The sequence below is a fragment of the Watersipora subatra genome, chromosome 3, assembly GCF_963576615.1.
Source record: "Watersipora subatra chromosome 3, tzWatSuba1.1, whole genome shotgun sequence".
NCBI classification, from domain to species: domain Eukaryota; kingdom Metazoa; phylum Bryozoa; class Gymnolaemata; order Cheilostomatida; family Watersiporidae; genus Watersipora; species Watersipora subatra.
This window is the reverse complement of record NC_088710.1, coordinates 9,812,794-9,826,934: the sequence shown is the minus strand read 5'-3', so window position 1 is coordinate 9,826,934 and position 14,141 is coordinate 9,812,794. Positions and strand designations below refer to the sequence as shown.

The window sequence follows — 14,141 nt, the reverse complement described above, 5'->3', positions numbered from 1 at the left end:
GGGATGTAAAGTCTGCCTTATGGTTATCTGTAATCGTTGCTTCCCCGAATTGACAAAATGTCAAGGTGGTAAGCTAAAGATGGACTTACACAAAATATTTGTGGATTTTATCTGAAAGTATCGGTATTTTTCTATCATTTGCGATTGTCTTTGATGTTTGAGGTGATCTAATTGTCAGGATGTTTCAAATGAAAATTGCTAAAACTTGATCAGAATGAAAATGGTCAGATCAAACGAAAGTGCAATTATAATGATTATAATTTCGAAAAAACCGACAAAATAAAGAAGTTGAAGTAGAGAAAAAGAGAACACTTAAACTTGAACACCGATAACGACTATCGCAACAATAACAACTAGTCACGTCATTTTAAACTTATTATTTTGGCATTTTAACCGTGATCCAGTTTTATTGATGCTAATTTAAAAACATCCTGGCAATCAGATCACCAATCCTGGCAAAAAATCACAATTGATAGAAAAATACCAATACATTTTCTGATAAAATCTACAAAAGATTTGAGTAAGTTTAACTTTAATACTGAAAAGTTGTTTTTCCGGTATGGCATATTTCCAAATTGATATGCTAATTTTTGAGGCTTCACTCTTGAGTAGAAATGATGGAGATTTTAGAATGTTAAGACAGTCCTAATTTATGACTAGTTTGAAGCAACTAAAGATGTATGTAGACAGACATTTAAATAACAAGAAATGTAATATAAAATGTAAAGGAAGTCCTTCTGCTCTGATAAAGAGGTAAAATAGGATATCATGATACCAATAGATATCTCTGTTCTTAGTAATATAAAATTGGTATGCTAAAGCCATTATTATGGTAATAACGCATTACACTAATTTTAAATTAATAACATGTCAGTCAATTAGATGGTTAGCTACATAACTGTAATAACAAAACTTTACATTTATTATTGACTGCCTGTACAACAGAAATAATCTGTCTTGAGAACGTTTACATGATTTTACATTGTACGAAGCGTAAAATACATGTAATCCATTAACCAATTCCGAGATATTTCAAGACTCGCCAATTGGACCCTTCAAAAATGAAAAACTAAATTTAACTTTTTAATTTAATGACTGTACAGCAACTGTGGCATTATTGGTTTGCATTGATAATTTCTTTTATCACTTTCACATGGTTTAGGGTCCATGACTATGGCAATTTCAAGTTAAAGAGATCACACACCTTGAATGTCAGTTTAAATCCTTTTTTTTTGTTTACACACGAAGGTATGCTGAAAAAAAACAGAGAAAAAATCTTTTGTACCTCTATAATATATATAGTAAACCAAAAATATCTTTACTATGCTAAAAGTGGTGTTTGTGTGTTTGCCTCAGAGTCCTAAGTCAGGGTTGGAGGTTAGGAGTTAGAGACTACAACTCATGACATTTGTCTTGATAGACCGATACTCTAACAAATGCACCAATCGACTGCCGTTAGGTAGATATTCCTAAATAATTGGGCTGCTACTTACTCTTTGTGATTTATCGGCACATCTGACGATTTCTTGAAATGCCCTAGACTGCCAGGGTGGTAGGATATATAATAGAGATACCAATTTACACCTTTTTCAATTCCCAATTAAAACTGATATTTTTAAGGCCAACTATGGAACTTTCTTTATTCGAATCTAATTTAAGAACTTGCACCGACTTGACACTTTACGTTATTAAGAATTTCTTATAGAATACGAAGCAAAGACTTCACATGGGTTTTTTACTGTAAGTGGAATTTCCATAGAAGAGGGTTTAAGTTATAGGAGAATCTACTGCTAATAGTTTCATAAGAAGATAACTCTTGATTCAATTAAAGTTGTTCTCCTGATAGATACTTCCGTTGAAGGATGAAAGATGTGATTGCATCGAATTTTAGTTGATTTTAACAGAACGTATTGATTGTTTGTATCAGTTGATATGTTGTTTCTTGTTTTAGAAATTTAGGCGATCTCATTGGCAAGATATTTGAAGATTAAAATCGACAAAAATTGACAGCGGTAAAAATGCTCAGAAAAAAAAGATGTGCCCAGACTTGCCCAAAATGATGTATATAGTGAAACAATCTGTCTCTATCTCTCGTATTTACATTGGCTATTGCAATAAAAGTCTAGTCCTAATGGCATATCTAGTCCTATCAGCCCTATTGGCACATATTTTATTTTGTATTTGCTGATTATTGCTACGATAAAATTTTAAATCTAGCTACGGATACAGTATTATAAATGTCTCAAACGCCTCAAATAAGGAAAATTAAAAATTTGTCATATTAGTTTTCTCTAAATGCTGTGTAAACATCTGATTACCGACTACGATTCTGCCAGTCTACGGTAATTAGGTCGTCGAGTTAACTTATTTCATCGCAGCCTTTGTATCAGCGAAGCTCTCAGTTGCTACCCACACCGGAAAGTAGTAACTAGAAAAAATAAGCAAGTCGCATCTTTGAAAAGAATATGTTTGAATATATGGCAAGACCAACTGTATCCTTATAAATTCATGCATAGTCAACGCTATCTAGTCATTATTAGTATCAATTTGTAGAAAAAAAATTTGCTGGTCACATTTGATTAGTTGATTCAAGTACTAAACGAATGGTTTTATGAGTTGACCGAAATAGTGAATGCAAGACGTCAATTTCTTTGGAATCAATCAACCCACCGATTCGGGCAAAGGGTTAATAAAGCCATTCTTGCACCTGGTTGGCAGCGTAGACTCACCTGTTTGCACTTGGTAGTGTGGAGCATAAAGTTTTTTGAGTTCTTATTATTTGGTTCATTGGAATTGAGTCGAGCTATGTAAAAGTACCTGTCAATACAGCTCTGATTACACTTCATAAATTCATCTATCAGACAAGATTTCAGCACAGGTGGCAACGAGACTATGATGTATTCAATATGTTTTGCAAATCATGTTTTGCATTATCTTCAACAATATTATTTTATTACATAATTTTTACAAGCAAAGAAATTTTTCCTCGGCATAAGGTTTTTATTAAAAACATCCATTCAAGTCATGGCCACTCACATAGTTTTAGTTCTAACGAGTATCTACTGAAAGCTTTCAATTTGGGAGTTAGATATATTGATTAAAATTATAAAATGAACGAATGTTTAACAAAAGCGTAAGTATGCCAAGCCAACAATTTAATTGGTTTTTGAGAGTTAAAGATGAGCGTTGATCAATCGATCTTTCTCACTTTCTGCAAGTGAGAAGTGAGCATAATTTCTAATCACGAATCTAATTTACTAGCTAAAACTGCCAAAGACAATTTGAAGCAAATATTATAGCTAAGTGAAATGATAAAAAAGTTATGAAACGAAGATTGGTGATAGCAAAAATTTATAATTTTATTATTTAGTAAATGTATTCATGAGTACTAAAATTATTACCATTAGTATATTTAACACTTGTTCATCAATCTAAGCCATTATATTGCTAGATGCTATAGATTAATTCAGAAGCCGTCAATTTAACAATTGATATCGTTTATTCTGTAGCAAGAACTCACTGTGCATCCGAATCACGCACGCGTGCACAGGAAGTTACATTATAGTCTCAAACAGAAATATATTCTGAATGCAAACACAACAGTATATATATACATATATATACATGTATATATATATATGTATATATATATATATATATATATATATATATATATATATATATATATATATATATATATATACATATATATATATATATATATATATATATATATATATATATACATGTATATATATATATATACATGTATATATATACATGTATATATATATATATACATGTATATATATATACATATATATATATATATACATGTATATATATATAGGAGACTCAAAGTTAAAGATAAATTTACCTCCATTCTCCTATCTTCCTCTGCAGCGTAATGCTGCTGACGCCTGTCAGTTCTAACTATAAGCTCTCTGCCCCAAACTTTAACCACCTGATGCTCAGAAAACTCTGAGTCACCTTCGCAGGAGCTGGAAACATTGTTACAATTATGTTGTTCGTCAATAAAACGTGTTGATTCAGTAATTCAGTAAATTAACGGTGTCGATGCGCAATCTAGTAATTGAGTAAAACCCTAACTTTGAGGTCAAAGACAACGCGTTTTACGAGCAATAACATTTATTATGGCCTATATAAAAAATTCGTGCTGATGATTGGCTAAAGAAAAGACCTTATATTTATGCATCACTATACGCGTCACGAATGAAGCACCCGCTCGAATCTGAGCAATCTAAAAAATGACCTCATTCAAACGCTTATATCTCTAGGCAAGGTTAGTCTACAAAGACAAAAATGACATCAAATTGTAGCTGATGTTTTACCCTTTTATTGGCTTTAATTTCATTTGGTCGACTTTTTTGACCCGATTACATCTTTAAACATTCTACTGTAACACTCCCTTTAAAGCATCTGAGAGACTTCAGTATGACTACTGAATAGAAACATAATAATCATCAGTCAATGAATTCTAATCAGATGCCTTATATGTCTCACAACATTGATCTGTAACCTTTCATGTTTTACAACATTGATCTCTAACCTTTCATGTCTCACAACATTGATCTCTAACCTTTCATGTCTCACAACATTGATCTCTAACCTTTCATGTCTCACAACATTGATCTCTAACCTTTCATGTCTCACAACATTGATCTCTAACCTTTCATGTCTCACAACATTAATTCCTAACCTTTCATGTCTCACAACATTGATCTCTAACCTTTCATGTCTCACAACATTGATCTCTAACCTTTCATGTCTCACAACATTAATTCCTAACCTTTCATGTCTCACAACATTGATCTCTAACCTTTCATGTCTCACAACATTGATCTCTAACCTTTCATGTCTCACAACATTGATCTCTAACCTTTCATGTCTCACAACATTGATCGCTAAGCTTTCATGTCTCACAACATTCTAATAAATTGCTCATCTGAAAGCCAAATGTTAAGCATGCTTTTTAATGCTTCCGCAGTAAGGTAGTGAAAAGCTGTGTGATACTGATTATTAAGATAGAATCATGAGATTACTTGATCAAATGTATATACGCGTACAGAAAAAACAACAAGATCAAAGCACCAAATAGTTACAATTTGAGATGTTGGCTACAAGGTGATTATTTTTGTATTTACAGAGGAGAGTCATCAACTGCTGCCACTAGATGATTTAGTAGCCTCTCTAGAGAAAAGATTTAAAAATATTATGGAAATAGAAGATAACTTGGAGAAACATTTTAAACTCGTCTCTAAGTGCATCTCAGACTTTGATACTGAAACTGTGAAAATGCTGGGGTCTCTACATGCTACTAGAGATGCACAGGTAGGAAATGCAATACTAATAATAATGTACAGGTAGTAAATACAATACTAATAATAATGTACAGGTAGCAAATACAATACTAATAATAATGTACAGGTGGTAAATACACTACTAATAATAATGTACAAGTAGTAAATACAATAGTAATAATAACAATGTACAGGTAGTAAATACAATACTAATAATAATGTACAGGTAGTAAATACAATACTAATAATAATGTACAGGTAGTAAATACAATACTAATAATAATGTACAGGTAGCAAATACAATACTAATAATAATGTACAGGTGGTAAATACACTACTAATAATAATGTACAAGTAGTAAATACAATAGTAATAATAACAATGTACAGGTAGTAAATACAATACTAATAATAATGTGCAGGTAGTAAATACAATACTAATAATAATGTACAGGTAGTAAATATAATACTAATAATAACGTACAGGTAATAAATACAATACTAATAATAATGTACAGGTAGTAAATACAATACTAATAATAATGTACAGGTAGTAAATACAATACTAATAATAATATACAGGTAGTAAATACAATACTAATAATAATGTACAGGTAGTAAATACAATACTAATAACAATGTACAGGTAGTAAATATAATACTAATAATAATATACAGGTAGTAAATACAATACTAATAATAATATACAGGTAGTAAAAACAATACTAATAATAATATACAGGTAGTAAATACAATACTAATAATAATATACAGGTAGTAAATACAATACTAATAATAATATACAGGTAGTAAATACAATACTAATAATAATGTACAGGTAGTAAATACAATACTAATAATAATATACAGGTAGTAAATACAATACTAATAATAATATACAGGTAGTAAATACAATACTAATAATAATGTACAGGTAGTATATACAATACTAATAATAATGTACAGGTAGTAAATACAATACTGATAATATACAGGTAGTAAATACAATACTAATAATAATGTACAGGTAGTAAATACAATACTAATAATAATGTACAGGTAGTAAATACAATACTAATAATAATATACAGGTAGTAAATACAATACTAATAATAATGTACAGGTAGTAAATACAATACTAATAACAATGTACAGGTAGTAAATATAATACTAATAATAATATACAGGTAGTAAATACAATACTAATAATAATATACAGGTAGTAAAAACAATACTAATAATAATATACAGGTAGTAAATACAATACTAATAATAATATACAGGTAGTAAATACAATACTAATAATAATATACAGGTAGTAAATACAATACTAATAATAATGTACAGGTAGTAAATACAATACTAATAATAATATACAGGTAGTAAATACAATACTAATAATAATATACAGGTAGTAAATACAATACTAATAATAATGTACAGGTAGTATATACAATACTAATAATAATGTACAGGTAGTAAATACAATACTGATAATATACAGGTAGTAAATACAATACTAATAATAATGTACAGGTAGTAAATACAATACTAATAATAATGTACAGGTAGTAAATACAATACTAATAATAATGTACAGGTAGTAAATACAATACTGATAATAATATACAGGTAGTAAATACAATACTAATAATAATGTACAGGTAGTAAATACAATACTAATAATAATAATGTACAGGTAGTAAATACAATGCTAATAATAATGTACAGGTAGTAAATACAATGCTAATAATAATATACAGGTAGTAAAAACAATACTAATAATAATATACAGGTAGTAAATACAATACTAATAATAATATACAGGTAGTAAATACAATACTAATAATAATATACAGGTAGTAAATACAATACTAATAATAATGTACAGGTAGTAAATACAATACTAATAATAATATACAGGTAGTAAATACAATACTAATAATAATATACAGGTAGTAAATACAATACTAATAATAATGTACAGGTAGTATATACAATACTAATAATAATGTACAGGTAGTAAATACAATACTGATAATATACAGGTAGTAAATACAATACTAATAATAATGTACAGGTAGTAAATACAATACTAATAATAATGTACAGGTAGTAAATACAATACTAATAATAATATACAGGTAGTAAATACAATACTAATAATAATATACAGGTAGTAAATACAATACTAATAATAATATACAGGTAGTAAATACAATACTAATAATAATGTACAGGTAGTAAATACAATACTGATAATAATATACAGGTAGTAAATACAATACTAATAATAATGTACAGGTAGTAAATACAATACTAATAATAATAATGTACAGGTAGTAAATACAATGCTAATAATTATGTACAGGCAGCCAAAAGTTATACTGTGATAGAAAAATGTTAAAACTATATACTCCTATTATAATTTTCTACGTGAGTAATTAATTTTGTTGGTTGTGATGAATCTGATGTGACTTTTCAGCCACTGGTTGAATAATCTGAAAGTGTATAACTACACTGATCACCAACTACCGTACAGGATGAATTTATTCGCGGAGTTATATTTCGCGAAAATTGTCTTTTCATGCATATTCGCGGATGAATTTATTCGCGGATGAAAACTGCCACTCTCTAGGAAAAGTTAACTCTATTACGTCTAGCAATAGAGTTAACATCACGCATGCGCGGCTGCGCGCATTGCGCGTTCCGTTTTCTATTTAGCTTACAACCACGGGTGGATCATACTATGCTATAAATTCTTTGTTGCGTTCAGAAGTTTTCACGAATATTCACAGATTTGGAGGCCTTTGATGAATCAACAATTTGTGGTAAGTAATGAGTTTTTCACATTTACTAAATTAGTTGAATCTTACTTTGGTTCTTCGGTAAAACGCAATATTCATGTTTTCCATCCCTACCAATTCATTATTTGTTTTAGTGTGAGAGAGAGATTTTTCATCATACACGGAAGAACAATGATTGCAAGGGTGGTGTATGTCATTTTTAGAAGATCACGAATCATTCAGGGAAGTCTGGAAATTCAGATAGAAGTGACCGCAGCTACTTACGAGAAGAATATATCTGATTTAAAAAAAAGAGCAAAAACGCCTTTACGAGCACAAATCTTTGGCCAGCCGGCAGAACTTTGCAATAGTAAGCTACGAGGAGAGTTCTGATGATAACTTCCTTACCAGCCATGTAGTAGCAAGAGAATCGTCTTTAACATCTACCCAAGACAGTAACAGCGATGTAGAGCTGCTATTACCAAAATAACTAGTCAGAGAGCGCCATTACACGCTAGTATTCACTTATCAAGAGTATCAGTTTAATTTTTTTGCTCTAGACAACCGCAATATAGACTAAACTGTTTATATTTACTCCATTCATCGTTTGTAAAATTTTATTTGTACACTCAAGTTTGTAATAAATTATAATATATCTATACATGAAATAAAATATATAATTTAATCATGTTTGCTGCAGCGATATCAAGGAGTTGTTGTCAATGAAGGGGTCTAGGTTGACTGGTTGCTTCTTTGCCAATATTCCTGCCTTGATGAATATTACTACTTGTCTCTAGTTTTCGTAATCGGAGTAGGTTGTTTTATTCTCAATCTGCAGTAAACACAAAAAAGAAAAAAATCTTAACAAGTGTCAAGGAAGTACAAAAACAATAGCTGAAGTATTTAATGAAAGCGATCATTTTTTAAACAAAAGAGTTAACTAATGCAGTAAATAATGGAAAAACGTATCTGCACAGCACATCAAATACATACCATAATGTCCAGATCAGAATCATGATCGTCCTCAACTTCGGTATTCGAGATTGATGGAGTTGATTTCAATGTATAAAGACTAAGAGAGCTGTTTTGCGATGATGAAGCCATGCCGAACTACTTGTAAAAACCTTGAATAATTTTGTAAAGTTTGCTGCAATGGCAATAAAACTCGGAACCCCGGCAATGATTTTAAAGAAGTTTTGGAACTCGGCTACGTTTAGTACTGCCTAGTGGCTATTTTCGCTATGACGCCATTCTGCCTATCTCGTGACAACCTTGAATAATTTTGTAAATAAATGTGATGCATTGGCAATGGTGTTAGCTCAAAGCCTAGGCAATGATTTTAAAAATGTTTTGGAACTCACCTACGTTTAGTAGTTATATTAAAAACTAGCCTAGCGACTAGTTTTCAATTTGATGCAGTAGTTATTCTCCCTTGTGATAAAAAATAGAACTAATTATTCACGGAATTTAATAATTCGCGGAGTTGACTGCTCGCGAAATCGCGAATTTTTATATCCATCGGATATTTTCATCCTGTACGGTATGTGCAAATCAAGTGGATATCAAGAGAGTATAACTCTGACACAAAATTAACAACTCAAATTTCTTGAGGTTAATTTCCGCTTTGATTTACACTTAATTTGCACTTTCAACAGTTTATATGTGCAAGTGAGGAACATACTTAGTTAGTCCTCACAGGTAGCTAATACAATAGAGCAGTTCATTCCATGTTAATAGTACGTGAGTAAATCACAAACTATAGTATGATGTTAGGGCCATAACAGAGAGTGGCAAATTATAAATGTAGCTACTTCACAGCTTGAAAATTGGAGCAGCTATTTAAATCTACTATATAAACGGCAATCGTTGTCTGTCTGTCCGCCTTATAGAGTGCCGTAATTTTCGGACTATTAGCTGCTACTAGGTATCTAGGGTGCATTAACGGGAATCTCCTGTTAGTACACGCCTCTATACATAACTTATTCATCGTTTGCCGTTTTCACACAAAAATGACGTAATAATTACAACCCTATGGCTTTTTTTTAACTTCATGACACGCGATGCTTTTTTGTCCTCGACGTGTTAGGGCTAATTTGTTTTCGGCAAAACGATATCGACAATAGACTCGCTATTAGAATTTGGCGATTAAATTTTATTAGCTCTATGAAACATGATGCCGTTTTTGTGAACCTCTATTTCTGGCTTTTCTTAAGGTTCAATTGCTATATCGCTGTTAAGGTCACTACTTTTCACGCGGACAATTGCATTATCTCGAGCAGGAATAACATCTAGATTCTCTCACCTTCGATCAGACAAAGACACTACAATATTTTATTTTTGCATGACATATCGTTGTACCAGTATCATCCTATTCAGATTTTTGATGGATAGCTGTCGCTGGAACAGTAACTTTTTTATACACACTTCTATGCAAGAATTGTTATTATTAATCCAACATATTCACAAATTTTATTTTGTTTTCTCAGTTCGTATTAATTGTATCATTACCGAATCATCTCATATTGTAATCGTAGCAAAACAGTCTCAATTTAGCTATTACTTGCTAATTATTTCACTGTTACATCTAAACCATTTTATAGTCGTTTTTATTTTAAATTTTATTTGACCTGCACGAAACATTTTTCTCATGATATGAAGTTTGAAAGTTACAGTTGTTTGACAAAGTTTGATAAACTTTGCAGTTGTTTTTATTTTCTCTCAAATTATTTTAACTACACAAAACACTTTTCTCATGATAGGTTACCTATCATGTTTTCTCATGTTACCTATGTAGTTTGAATGTTAGAATGGCAAATGTTGTTATATATGTTAAATACAAATTGTAGGTTACTAAGTAAAAATAACGCAGTACCAGACTGCCAGCCGTGACACTCCAAAACCTCTCCTTATGTCACCTTTACTCCACCTGCACGTTTTACCAGAAAACACCGTAGTGCCAGACTACACCATTAGGGTTACTCACGATTCACCAAGACTCAGAAAGACTCTTAATAATCGACAACATAATTATACCTCGTCTCACAGCTTCCAACTCGGCAACATTGATGTGTGAATGGTCTGACTCCTTCCTCAGCCATGACACATCCTCAACAATGCTGCCATCAACCTCGACTGCCACACCGAGGCCCAGAGAGCTAGCATCTGTCCACACAACGACCGACCCGTTCGGTCTTACGTGCCACGGACCCCTAACAGGGTCCTCCTGACATACACTTGTGTAAAGCTCACTAGCCAGCGAGCTGACCTCCTTTTCAACAAGGGCATCCCAGGCTCCGTTGCATCCCAGCCGCTTCAAGAAGCTGCAATAGGGCCGCAACCACCCAGCCACTGGGTAATGACCGACAAGTCGGTCACAAAACGAGAAAAGCTCTCTCTTAGTCAGCCCAGCTGGCTCAAGATGTATTTCAGAGAGTGCAGTTCCCCTCGACATTTGCAAATGTCCACGAGTATTTCCCTTCAGAGAAATGCCCAACAACCGACCTCCATCAAGGCCCTCCGGCTCTTTCGTCGCCAGTCCATACTTAGCAAGGTGCTTCCTCAGCTTCTCCACGCCAAGCACAGACTCCTGCACTACTATATCGTCGATATAGTGGTCAGTCCCTCGTCGGACCCGCTCGTCAAGCGAAAGAACCTTGCCTAGGATTTTGGTCATGATCCTAGGCGCACACGAAAGCCCGAAGCCTAAACGTGTCAGTGCATAAGGGACCCCCTTATACTTCACGACCTGGTATTTCCACAGGTCCTCCGAAACATGGATTTGTAGGTACGCGGACTTGAGGTCAACTACCCCAAGTTTGCCACGCAACTGTTTCCACTTCCAGATTTTCTCGCCGCACACAGCGACCGCGTCACCTCCCGTGTGACTCTCGACAAACGCGTTCAGTTCACGGTAGTCCATGACTGGTTGCACTTTGTCTTTCGTTGGTTGAAACACGGCCAAAAGAGGGATAATACCCTCAATGGGCCGACTCCACCTTTTCAACCAACCTTTTGAGATCCAGCTCTCAATTTCAGCACAGTACCGCTCATGCAAGTTAGGTGCCCGAGTACACTTGTACTCCGCGACCCGGATCTGCAATCCTTTCGGAGATTCCCCGGACCACCACCAGCTAACGGTCCAACGGCTTTGGGCAAAAGTGGCAACAAAATCGGGGTCGTCGACTCGCAGTGACACCAGATCACCACCCAACCCCGACAACGGTGCCACCCTTGCCACCCCGCATGCGCAGCCAGCCCCAGTATCCTGCCCTGCAGGTACTGCACAGCATCCACTCTGATAGGGTTTTCCCAACCTGACCGAATACTTCGCATCACTTCTTCTACGGACAGTGACGCCTCCCATGTGGTCAATGACGTCGCCACCCAGCAAGCAGTCAACCCCAAGATTGCACAGCTTGTCCATAACAAGTGCCGTGACGCCGAAACAGTGTCCCTGTACACCGACGACCACCCGACACTGACCCTTCACATGAGACGCCTTACCATCCGCTGTCAACAGCGGGTGGCTCGGCCTAAGTCGGGTTGAGCCTGTCAACACCTGCGGACTTATCAGAGTCCTCTCGCTTCCAGTGTCAACCAGACACTGAAAACCGCAACCATTCAGGATGGCTCGAACGACCGGCATACGACTGCTCGTCGTAGGCGCGCCAGTCGCCCCGGACTGCCAAGGACTGTCCCGCAGTACACTCTTACTGCTTGCATGTGACCTCCAGCCTCCCCCTGTCACGCCAACGCCACCTCGGGTCCCCCTGATGTTATGGGACCTTTCGTAAGCCTGGCTTACACGGTGTCCATATGAGAGGATGCGGCGCCCCGAAATGCATCCTCCCGATGAAAACCCGGCTCATCCTCCGTGAGGCGGCAGCCGTACAGGCATCAGGGAGTACGGCGGCGGTCGTACAGGACTGTCTCGTACAAAGTGCTCCGTACTGCTGCACCGGAAACACCCGACCCTCTTGCCAGAAGAGGTCTTTTTCGCCCCCGTACCAGACGAAAGCCGCTTAATACGTGGGCAGTCCTTCACCCGGTGTGGACCCCCACATCGAAAGCAACTGTCTTTGCTTTCCGGCTGCTTGCCAGAAGCAGCCCCCAACTGCTTGCCAGAAGCAGTCGCCGGCCGGTTACCAGAACTGGCTGCTGAGCTAATTGCTGAGGGGCGACCCTCAACAGCTCTCCGGGAAACCAACTTTTCCCTCACTCGGTTCAGCACCGAACCAAAATCAGCAGTATACGCCTGATCGTGCGTAACTGCCCACTCGTAGACTGACTCGGGCAGCCCTTCATAGAACTTGGTCTTAAACACCACGTCCTCCAGCGCCACCCCCAGTCTACCGCCGAGCCGCTTCAAGCGGTCCAGGTACACGTCAACTGTCTACCCGGATTCGAGTCGACAGCTGACAAAGCGGCGCCATGCCTCCTGTCGAGGCATGGCGTACTCGGCAGTCAACACTGCCTTCACGACATCCCACTGGGATGTCTCGCCCACCCTCATGTGCCATCGAGCATGTACGCAATCAGCGTGCACGGAGCAATGTGCTCCAACTCACACAGTCGCTCGTACTGCGAGAGCCATGCGGTTGCCTCAACCGCACCATCACCGGCAAATGGCTGCATCTGCCAACTCAGCCTTTCTAAAATAGGCCCTCGTGCCTGGTTCATCAGATTCGCTAAAAAAGCGGCATCTAGAACCAGCGGCACTGTTGCAGCGCTCGCGGCGCCCTTGGTTGGCTGACCACCTCCGCCATCAGTAGATGGCTCAGCCTTTTGGCTGCTCCCAGGCTCGCTCATAGCCCACTCGTGCTCACCTCAGCCCAGCTGAGTGGCACCACCTAACAACAAGGCAAAAATAAATACAATGTATAAGCTGATATAGCTTGTAAGTTACTAAGTAAAAATAACGCAGTACCAGACTGCCAGCCGTGACACTCCAAAACCTCCCCTTATGTCACCCTTACTCCACCTGCACGTTTTACCAGAAAACACCGTAGTGCCAGACTACGCCAGTAGGGTTACTC

At 36.1% G+C, this 14,141-nt stretch overlaps 1 protein-coding gene across 1 annotated transcript; it reads right to left on the bottom strand.

Annotated features, from left to right (window-relative positions):
• Positions 1-11,092: 11,092 nt before the first annotated feature.
• Positions 11,093-12,751, bottom strand: LOC137390321 (uncharacterized). Its single transcript, XM_068076653.1, has one exon. It carries the CDS (start codon positions 12,749-12,751, stop codon positions 11,093-11,095), a length of 1,659 nt encoding a protein of 552 aa, XP_067932754.1.
• Between the last annotated feature and the right edge of the window lie 1,390 nt (positions 12,752-14,141).

What these genes read in the sequence shown, in the direction of transcription:
- LOC137390321 (XM_068076653.1), bottom strand. Translation starts at nt 12,751, where the DNA reads ATGCCGGTCGTTCGAGCCATCCTGAATGGTTGCGGTTTTCAGTGTCTG.